At 33.4% G+C, this 12,120-nt stretch overlaps 1 protein-coding gene across 1 annotated transcript in view; it reads right to left on the bottom strand.

Moving 5' to 3' along the window:
- The window catches only part of LOC124448550, a 325,208-nt gene that overhangs the window by 216,738 nt on the left and 96,350 nt on the right, over positions 1-12,120 (bottom strand). The window contains exon 48 of the mRNA XM_046999527.1: positions 5,882-6,043. Within this exon, the coding sequence (XP_046855483.1) occupies positions 5,882-6,043 (162 nt within the window). The remainder of the gene's footprint in view (positions 1-5,881; positions 6,044-12,120) is intronic.

The following is a 12,120-nucleotide window of genomic DNA, read 5'->3' on the forward strand; positions in this document are numbered from 1 at the left end:
TGAGACCGGTTTGACTTCGTTCCGCTCTCATGTAAACAGGGCCTAAGTCTCTAGAGCTGTTGTGTAAAGGCTGAAACACACTGGGCAGTCGCTTCAGTCGCGCGTCCAAAGCGAATTGATGCGCTCGCGTCAGTCGCTTGAACGCTAGAAACACACATGCAGCGACCATCGCGACATTTATCGTGGCGTCTATTGAACATGGCGGTGATTTTAGTTTGTTACAGACACAGATATCACTTAAACTTTTTATTTTGGCCTTTATTATAGCTACTAATATATGAATATTTACTCAGTACAAACTACTATGTGGAGAAAAGAGAACAAGCCAGTTAAAACACGCCAATATGATCATAGCACATTACGCGTATATCGTGGATAATCCTATTCTGTGCATTTACGTTGTGCATTAGGGTTCCAGTTTGTAGCTCCTATTGTCCCTATTTGATAAGTCATATAAAAACTGAAAGATTCCAGTGTGAATTCACTATATATTGCCTTCGTTTTCCAAGGTATAATCTAAAAATTTCGTATGATGCTTATGACAGGAAATATGATATGCATTTAGGAAGTTAAAATGTATCTATTGGCCAATCAGTGTAAAGCGACTGAAGCGACCAAAGTCAAAAGTTCAACATGTTGAACTTTCAAAGCGACTAGCTGACGCGACTACGCTACTAGCTTAGTAACCACGCAAAGCGGTAGTTTTAGACGCGCGACTAAAGCGACTGCCTAGTGTGTTTCAGCCTTAAGGGTAAAGCACGCGATTAGCACAGAATATGGAATATACATGATGTTTTTGTCCTCGCGCATGTTGAGCCACGCATATCGGCAGCCATTATTCCAAAAAGATATTTAGGTTTTTCACTTGTTTCCAACCACTGAAATGACTTGACGTATTTTTTTATATTGAAATTTTTTCGAGTTTATTGTGAAGAAATGACGTCATGTTATTTCAGTGAAAATGAAAAACCTAAAGTATTATGCTGGAATGATGGCGGCCGTGAGGACGCGGTACACACTTAAGTAGCCTTCTGCATGATTTTTTTTCTGTGCGCTTAATTCGTAATAACATGGTTGCTGAGGTTTAATAACTGCATTAAACTCTTCCGTTTTTGCAATTGCCAATATTTTCATCAAACAAAATTAGTGATTTAAATATAGACAACAAATTTATAATGTTCAAAGCGTATATAAATTTTTCATGGTCGGCGAGGGAGAAAAGAAATGAATGAAGCTACCTAAATTAGTAATAAGGAAGTGGCCGATGCGAGGGAAAGACAATTTCTTTTACCACTCAATGAAATATATTGTGAAGCAAAAATGAGATAAATCTTTTAATAAGGAGTTCCACAGTTTTGAACAAAAAGGCGAAATAATATACTTCTGTCTCTAATATTGATTGTAATAGTCGAACAATTAAGAGAACAGTTGGCATTTTAAACTTGCGGCCCGTAAAATAGTGTGTTCTCAATCGACTTTAAAGCGGAAAGTATCCTGTACTTAAACTTTTCCATTCACCAGAGTTGCATATTTTTAGCTGTGGAAAGTTTGCCAGCTTGCGTTTAGAAGTTCATTATCATGGCATAAGAATAATCTGAATTGAGAAAAAAAACGATTTCAAATTTTCCTAAGTCAATAATCACCGGAAATCCCGATACGGCAGTTTGATAAAATACAATTTTTCAATTCAAATAATCATCGGTGTCGGGTTATAAGAACCGTTTAAAAGGCATTTACTGCTTCAACGTCAAATGTCGATTGTTTTTGCTTATTTTTTTTCACCATTTTTTTGTTTTTCTTCATCCGCCATCTAGGATGATAACACAAAAAAAGAATACAAAACAGAAACAAATTGCAGCTACTGCACAGAAAATCACTATCTTTATTATTTTTCCATTAGATTTGTGTGAAGGAACTGGAGAGAATAGAAAATCAATGTGAAAATGTCTTTCAACTAAATACTTTGATTGAAATGTAAAAACTTAAGTTTTTATATTCATACGAATATTTATTTTCTTCTTATAAACTTATTCAGCCTATTTTATTTAAGGAGCGACGAAATTGCCAGCATTTGACTACGCTAGAAAAAGAATATTTTCATTATTGACCTGCATGTTATTGCTATATGCCACAATCATCCAATCAAAACAAGGTAAGCATTGATTATTCCTTTTATAGTGAAGTATGTTTTAGTCATCGTATCACTTCGTCATTAATACTGCAGCGTATACTAAGTATAATAACTATTTCTCCTATCTAAAATTACAAGATAAATAAATAAAGCATATATATGTTTGTAAATGATGATCGTCCAGGTTAATAAAGTCCTGAGAAGGACTGTTTTTGTTGTTGTTGACTGACGTTTCGACAACCTTAGCGGTAGTCATCTTCAGAGTCAAATGAGGAGTAAACGTCAGGTTAGCCGTATTTGGCGTATGCGTCTGACGTTGCTTGCAAAACGTATGTAGTCGTTAGCAAGTTGTTCGCTCTGTCGTCCAAATGATCGTAATAAAGTAAATGGTTTGAACCCGGGAGTATCGTTATATGTTTGTAAATGATAATCGTCCAGGTTTTTAAAGCACTCAACAAGCATATAGTTGTTGAGTGCTTTAAAACAATTGAAGAAAGTCATGAAAAACTGTAGGACTTTCTCGACTTTCATGTAATTGCTGTGAAAGTGCAAATACAAAATGAATGTTTATTCACGCAAAATGCCGAAAGCTGGACTTGTTCCTCAACTGATGCAAATTGTAATATACGGATACCGAACATCTTCTTCTGAACACTTAAGCTTCACATATGAGTCAGAACAATTAAAGAAAATACAATACTTCTATCGATATAACTGTTTAATAATAATAATAAAAGATTGTGATGCATGAATGACAAATGTATGTAAGCGGATAGTGGCGTGCCTAATGTCCATATTATGTATCCGTTACATAAGTGCGCATAGGAAATTAACGTTCATTTATGCAACCTTGGAGCAAGTTGTGGCTACTTCGTGTATCAACTGCATCAGATGCCACAAGAAATACTACGGTTTTCGATGGACCGCGGATTCGTGTTATTTACACGATTGTATCTCTGACAAAGACAATCAGAACTCAAGTATTATGTACAATATAAGTGTGTCAAAAACTGATAAATATAAATCGATAAGTCTAAATATAAGTCTATACAATCCCATTGGCAATTACAAATCATTTATAGGCTGCTGCAGAGTATTTTCGTCATAAAACGAACCGCTTAGCCTCTATTATAATTACTTCTCACAATGAATTTCAGTTTAGCATTTTTCCAAACGCCATAGTTTGATGCTAAGCATTGTTGAAACACATTTTATTTTCCAGGCTTAGGAACATTTTTACTGAGAAACTTTGCACTATCCTTGCATCCCTAGTTAATTTTTGAGATTAGCCTCTATTCTATTGACGCACTTTCACTTCATTGATTATTACCGTCTTTGTTATAAAGTGTTTTTATGATACAATTTGACAATGGTTTCTATTACAAAGTCCTTTGTTCAAAAATTGGGGTGCCAGTGTTTTAACAAACATCTTTGCCATAGAAAATTAAATTGATCAAACAATTTCCCACGTAAATGAACCAGCAAAGTAAGCTTGACATGGCGTAAATACAACTCCTCGTTACCAAACTTTCACATAAGAAAATTTTAACATCAATTAATTAAGAGTGTATTTCAGAATCAGTTACGGATATTCGCGCACAAGGTTAGTTTGTGAATGCCTACGATCTTGAGTAGACCACGGCCGTACCAAAAATCTTCTTTATTTTCTTTGCTTTTTTCCACATTTGTGTAGTAAAAGAAAAGTTGCGATAAAACACGAAAGTATACATTTGCGTTTTGAAAATAAATTCCAATATTTTTGCTATTACTGCATCAATTGCAAAACAAGCAAACAATGGCGTCGCCAGCTCCATAAGCAAAGGGGATTTTACTCATTAATTTATGTTTTTCCTTATTAAGTTCTTTTCAAGTCAATTGTTTCTTAGTGAATAAAACATGAACATATGAATATCGCTTATCTATCTGGCGACACTAATGCAAGCAATGAACAAACTATCCCATTGAAACGAGAAAATAAACTTTGTCAAAGAAAACTTTGGCAAATGGACATTTTACTCATTTACATGGATATAGTCCAGCGGCATATAACTTTGCCATAGACACTTTGCTCGTGTAAATTACGCTTTACGCTATCAGTCAGGAGATATTTCAACGAGTTTTTTACGAGGAAGACGAAAGCAAACCTTTATGATTATTTAATGTCGAAGCTTCCATAAAAATATAGTTTGACGACTTCTACATTTATAATTGTGCAATAAAACAAACATTGACGTCGGTGAAAATAATGCTCAGTCTTATTCAATAATTGTCAAATATTTCTCGCCTTTGTCTTCATTGATCATCGAATTTCTGACAGAATAATTTCGATCTTCTTCACCACGTTTACCATTTGTTACATTATCATTCTTCAGCAATGGTTGATAACCGTCATTCTCTGTATCATGTTCATTTCCTGAAAGTTTTATCAAACTTTTATATTGTTTACCTTTCTCTTCATTATTCATCAAATCACTGACAAAAGAATTTTGGTATTGATCAACATTCTCACTATTTGTTACATTACCGTTCTTTAGCAGTGGTTGATAATCATTATTTTCTAAGTCATTTCTACACCCTGGGGGTAATATCAAAGATGTATATCGTTCACTATTATCTTCATTAGTCATTGAATCACGAACAGAAGAATTTTCGCATTGATCAACAGTCTGGTTCTGCGGAGACTTGTCAAAGGTTACAATAATAGGTTCCTCATACCCAGGTGGACGAGGTTCAAAGCTGATTTTCACAACGTTGGAATGGTTTTCGGGTTCCCATCTCGGTTCTTCATACACGTGATTCTGACTTTGCTGTGATCGAGACTGGAGCATAAATTCATTGCCAGATACGTTTGTTGGATCATTTAAGTTGGTTTCAGAGTTGTGATCTATGACAAGAGATGAAAAAGTGCCGTTTCATTTTAATGACATTTAAATTTAAATGAATACTATTTTATTATGTGGTACAATTTGGGATTTCTATAAACATAACATTTTCATAAAGCTTTTATGACATGAAAAGTAACAGTTATTATAATATATTTTTTAGTAACGTTTTTAACGCAAAATTTAAAGGGACAAAGTAAAAGTATATTGATTTTTTTGTTCAACCAAACGATTGTGTGTATATGTAAAACTTGTTATTATACACGTTATGTATGTATAATATCGACGTTATTTGAATAGCTGATGAATACTTTTGTAGAAAAATAATCATGAATTTATTGAACAAGGAAGTTACTGTACCTCGATTTAATATGCGATTTCGTTGGTTTATTGGTCGGCCATTGCCAGATCTCGTCTAAATAGTCAATCAAAGTTGCAGTAAAATTGCTATGCATTGAATACTTCCTAATGATCATCGGTGTCGAGTTTTAAACACCGTTTAAAAGGCATTTACTGCTTCAACGACAAATGTCGATTGTTTTTTACTTATTTTTTACTCACCATTTTTTTGTTCTTCTTCATCCGCCATCTGAGGTAGTAACACAACATAAGAATACAAAACAGGAACAAAATTGCCGCAATTGCATAGGGAATAACAGTCTTTATAAGTTTTCCGATAAATTTGCGTGAAGAACCTGGAGAGAATAGAAAATCCATGTGAACACATGATACTAATATAGATTAGACAAGAAGATATTTTTAGCGAAATATTTAATAACAGATGACAGGTGCAGTAGTTTAATCTAGTTTAATAATATTTCGCAACAATAAAAAAATTTAACAATTTTGTTTTTACTATTCAACCTACCTTCAATGCATTGTGTCTTGTAAATAGCTCCAGTTTCTATGGTGATCTTGTTCATTCCACACGTAAAACATTTTGTTTTTCCTGTCTGTGGTTGATAACTATTTCTTTTACATTTCGTACAATTTAAAGTCGTTTTGTTAAAATAGGAACCTGCATTACAATCTACAGTCGAAAAGGGTTTCATTAGACCGAATTATTTTGATGTGTTTCAAAAACGTCAACTTACTTTGAATACAATCAGATTGAAAAACTGTTCCTTCCTTCTCTGTGATTGGTAAATTTATTGGACACACATCACATGTGATCTGTCCTTTGTTCTCTTGTGTCGAGTTTCGTGGACATTTTGCACAAACCATTTCAGACAAATTAAAATAATGACCTGTATAGCATTCTAAAAACAAAGTAATTTAATTATTGATGATATCAACATTAGATATATGAAATACTGAAGATAAACATACTTTCTTTACAGTGGGATATATTAACGTGGGGATCGTCTGTGTACGTCATTGTACCATGTGAACATTGTTTGCATCGAATCTGTCCTTTCATTGGTTGATATGAGTTTTTACGACAGGGAACACAGTCTGATTCGTTAAAACTGTACATGTATCCTGGATTGCAGTCTACAAAAACGCATGGATATTTTAAAATTGCAAATTCATAATTCATTATATGTCGGTGTACTTATACAAGGTGTAATTGAGAAAGCATTTATGACCTTTGATACAGTCAAGATGGCTGACTGTCCCATTTTCAACTGTAACTGTACCAATGCGGCAGGCAATGCAATGAATTTGACCAAAGTGGGGTTGATAAAAATTCACTGGACAATATTCACATTGGTTGGTTTGAAACGAGTAGAATGAACCAGCAGAACAATCTATAAAAGATCGTAAATACAAGCGACACATTAAAATGAGAAAGGAGCGCATATGATAATAAATATTAGATTGGAAAAGAATATACTTTTAGTGAAGTTTCAAATAACAAGTAGCAGGTGCAGTAGTGAATTAAAGTATAATAACTACTTCTTATCAATAAAATAATTTAACAACTTCATGTCATTATTTAACTTACCTTCAATGCATTGTGTCTTGCTAATAGCACCAGTTTCTATGGTTATCTTGTTCATTTCACACGTAAAACATTTTGTTTTTCCTGTCTGTGGTTGATAACTATTTCTTTTACATTTCGCACAATTTAAAGTCGTTTTGTTAAAGTAAGAGCCTACATTGCAATCTAAAGTCGAAAAGGGTTTTATTAAATCGAATTATTTTAAAGGGTTTAAAAACGTCAACTTACTTTGTATACAATCTGATTGAAAAACTGTTCCTTCCTTCTCTGTGATTGGTAGATTTATTGGACACACATCACATGTGATCTGTCCTTTGTTCTCTTGTGTCGAGTTTCGTGGACATTTTGTACAAACCATTTCAGAAATATTAAAGTAATAACCTGGACGACATTCTGAACAAAAAAGTTGTAGATATTATCAACAAATGATCAATAAAATGCTGAGATTGAAAAACATACCTTCTTTACAGTCGGTTATATTAACGTGAGGATCATCTGTATACGTCATTGTGCCATTTGGACACTGATAGCATTGAAACTGTCTTTTCATTGGTTGATACGTGTTTTGAGGACAAATAACACAATCAGATTGGTTGAAACTGTACATGTATCCCGGATTGCAGTTTACAAAAACGCATCAATATTTTAAAATTGCTAGTTAACGAATCATTATTTTGTAAGTATACATACACAGGGTGTAGTTGACATGCATTTACCACCTTTGATGCAGTCAAAATGGCAAAACCGATGACAAACGGTTAGGCATCTTTAATTGGCGTAATTGGGAAGTGAAAAATGTTAGAAATAAAAGCGAAGAGGAGAGTTTTTAGCGATGGTGTTCAGGAATTAGTAGCAGGGATAAGGAAATATCCAAGCGATTCGTTTGAGGGTGCAATCTTAGAGTTTTAACAAAAACTCAATTAATGACAACAGCACGAACTAATAGTACAATCTATAAAAACGATGATTGAAAAAGAAACGCTGGTTTGACAATATTAGTCAAGTTATTTTAAAAAATTCTAAAATATTTAGTGTGTTCAATATTTTTGTTATCATATTACGTAAATTAATTATAAACCTAAGGATAAGTTTGAAAATTTTCAAGAAACATAAAAAGTAGTAGAGTGAGCAAGCAACACACTTTGCAAAAAAGCATAAACAAATACTTACCAAAAGCATTACCAGGAGTGGCCAGTTTTGGTATTGTGTCACAGCTTCCTGGAGCAAAAGCAAGATTGTCGATAGCTAAAAAGTTCTTGTATGGTCTTGCATAAGCTTCAACGATTAACTATGAATAAAAAATAAGTGACTTGAACAAATTGACAAAGTATCACAAAGCTGTATAAATATATGAATAATTTACCAACCCTAGATAGACCCACGGTAAAATTAACTGTGACTTGGCCTTTTTTCCACTTATTCCCTTGATCACCACTTAATGACCACAGTAACACGTGGTATTCATTGTGAAAATATTCTTGGTAAATATTTAGTATCACATAATGACTGCGAATATTATAATACGAAAAAGAAAAACACACGAGAGAGTCATTGCGATAATTTCCCACCAACCAAGCTTTGCCAAGTAAACGGTATCGTCCTTCAGAATAAAGATATTGTCCTACAATAAACAAAAAATGTATGATGTATGTAGACAATGTACTTTATAAATGAAGAATGTGTATTTGTTGATAAAGAATTTCGGCAAGTTCTCTCGATCCGCCTGTCAATACAATATTAATCATTATAAGATTAAGACTACATGCATTTTTAGCCCACACAGTAAAATTGATTTAATGATTTATTATTTATAACTTTATGAACATAAATAACTCAGGGTTTATGTAAGCTCAATAAAGAATTGCCGAAATTATATCCGGACAAAGAAAACGCACCATATCTTTAGGATCATGTAAAGTTAGCTTCCCCACTGTCATACCTGAAAGGAGTTCACTTACTTCCTTACTTTCTTTTTTCTTTATTGCATATATACATGCTGCTTTGCTTAACTTATCTGCTGAAAGACCTCATTCCATGCAACGGTTTTATAAAAGGCATTTCATACCAAAGTCATCAGCAAAGAAAAGCAGTACAGTAACCTTTTCTCGATGGGCACAAACAAATAAGAGATTTGAAATTTTAACTACAAAAAACTTTAATCTACTGGTTTCTATTAGTCATTAGCATGATACAGCATTTTCACAGGAGAGTGCTCTAGAGGTTTGCCGCCCAAAAATTTAAATGTGCTTCCTACGCCCCTGACTTTAAATATTAATGAAGCAGCCAGTATATAGACCGAGCCATCGAGGAACATATTCATAACATTAGATTTTACAAGCGAAAACATGCCTATTCGAAAAGCCTTTAAAAATCTTATTCATTTTTCCATTAACAATTTAAATAGTTTGACACGCAAGTATCCTGTATTATTACATACTGCCATCTTACCAATACTGGAGCCAGTAGCATCAAAACGTGGTGCTCTATACAATAAGTTTGATGTGCTAGTTTTCCAGTCAAAGTCATCATCGCCTTTCACATTGCGCCATGGACATACAGTTGTTCCCAGTCCCTTTTCAAAATCACAACTTTCGACTGAATGAAAAAGAAATTGATGCACAACTTAAATAAGCAAAACCAATGATAATTTTACTGCAAAAATATGGCGAAATTCAGGTGATGAATGTTGAAAATCCTATTTATGGAATATAAATGGATCTTCTTTGCAACTTTTACGAGTATTTTTAAAAAACATTATATAAGTTTATTTATCTACTCTTTTAGTCTTAATAATATACATAATAAAATTTCTCAATTTTGATTGGCTGAGAGGAGTGCAATTTATCGTAAATACCTGTGCAAAAATTGGAAACACAGTTCCCAAAAAGGAAATACAGTGCATTTTATTTTTGGAAAATGCACTCCAGATTGGTTAGTCAAACAAAGAAATGATCAAAGAGCCAATCAAAATAAAACATATCAAAAGCGGTAATGTTAAATTATTGTAAACAAAGTAATTACAACGGCTGGCGTAAGTTTAAAGTGGATTTTCTTTAGCAAACGAGTTTACAGTTCACCCTTTGCAAAGTGTTTGTGGATGAAAATAACAACACTGCTAAAAATAGGTATCTTGTTCTAGCTGAGTGTGCGGAGACTATGGTGTTGTCAAAAGTAATATCCGATGGAATTGGAAAATACGAGCAGGTCGATCGATGACTAAACTCGCCGACTAAAAGGAACGTACCATAGGTGTACGACGCGGGGGTGCTGAGGGTGCCACAGGAAAGCAACCATCCACCAACCGTAACGAAGAACATACCCGCCACCATCAACAAACGTCTATCATCCCTATCATCCGACAAAGCATTGTTTGACAAAATAACTCCACCTTACTAAAAAGCAACTACCAAATGGAAAAACAGACTTCCACAAAATATACATCGGTACAACCTTCCATTTAGTAAAAACGTCCACACAAACATTGGCCACAAATTCCTTTCATTAATCGACAATCACTTCCCCATACAACTTAAACTCAGGAAAATATTCAGCTGTAACACCATCAAACTCAGCTACAGCTGCATGAACAAGATCCACAAAATAATCAACATTCATAACAAACATATATTGAGAACATCAGACAAAATTAAAGGAAATACAATCAATGACAAAAATACACATTCAAAAACAGGCAACTGCCGACAGAAACAAAACTGTCCACTTAACGAAAACTGCCAACAATCATTCGTTATCTATCAAGCAACTGTGAAACGCAAGGACAATAACACAACTGACTCGTACATTGGACTTATACGAAACGAATTTATGACTAGATATAGAACAGAACCATAAAAAAGCACCATTAAAAGATGCAATCTTTGTCTCAAAGAAAAATTTTTCATCCTCTACCAACCATCCAAATCATCCCTCAATAAACGAAAAGAACTTATTCCACTTAGTAAAACATAAGACAATAGACACTCCTTATATAGTAAACATTATTTAATTCAAACGATTCGACAAGTGTTACATGTCATCATCAGTAGAAAAATATATAAAATAATGGGCACATTGTTACACACTTTTTATTTTACGCTCACTGCGCATGTGCAGTTTGAGCACTCTCAGATAGTTTGAGCTCTTTGAATTATAAGTATACTGGAATACTGGAATGATAACTCCATTAAGAATGCCCTGTGATTGGACAAAGCCAACATATTTCTACTCCAAAAATTGTCTAAAACTTGTCTAAAATTTGTCTACTCCCCCCCTGAAATAGTACATATTTACTTGGCGATCGATGTGTGTTTTTACTTTTGGCAACGGGAATTCCGTCAAAAAATTTATTTATTGTCGTTTTCTCGACAATTTTTCTGCATTGTACCATGCTTAGCTTATACCTAGCGACATATCTACGTGGAAAAACGTAATCGACAAGAATCGAGGGAGATCCGAATGACTACTACAGGCCAGAAAATGCTAAAAAATAGATAAAAACGTTTTACTTGAATATTTTCAGTATTATGCACATCTTTTTTATAAATACATCTTTTACGTGCAACATTGATGTCTTTTTACGTTTAAAAAATGTTCATTGGGTCTTTTTAATCGAAAATAAATATTTTAGTCTCCCAGTGTTTATTTCATTTTTGGATTTATATTAAAATGTTGCGCATCAAGCTTATTCGTGATGTGCGATGTATTTATTTTCTGCTCCTTTTTATTGTATTTTTTACATACAAAATACAACAATAAGACATTGCTTACATGAAATATGTTATTCGTATTTATACATGACATGAAAAATGCTTTTTAAATAGTTTTTTTCCGAGAATCTTTACTTTCCATTATGACACACTGAGCTATATATGTACTTGCCATGTTTATGTTTTCGTTACATGAAAAAGTGCTCTTAAAAAACATATTTTTTCCTTTATTTGATTATTCAAATTTTTTGAAACTTTAATAGTTTGTGTATTTAACCAAGAACTTTAATATTTTAGCAGTAGAAACAGATAGGTATATCTAGAACGTCGTATAACTCAGGCAAAACCAATATTTTTGCGCGGTTTTTTGCCAACTTTTGTTTTTGTCAGATAAAATTTCAGAAACTAAACGATCTTTATTCAATGTAGTTATTTGAGTGAGAAATTTAATGCGTC

Source organism: Xenia sp. Carnegie-2017, unplaced genomic scaffold (genome assembly GCF_021976095.1).
Source record: "Xenia sp. Carnegie-2017 unplaced genomic scaffold, XeniaSp_v1 HiC_scaffold_23, whole genome shotgun sequence".
Taxonomy (NCBI): domain Eukaryota; kingdom Metazoa; phylum Cnidaria; class Anthozoa; order Malacalcyonacea; family Xeniidae; genus Xenia; species Xenia sp. Carnegie-2017.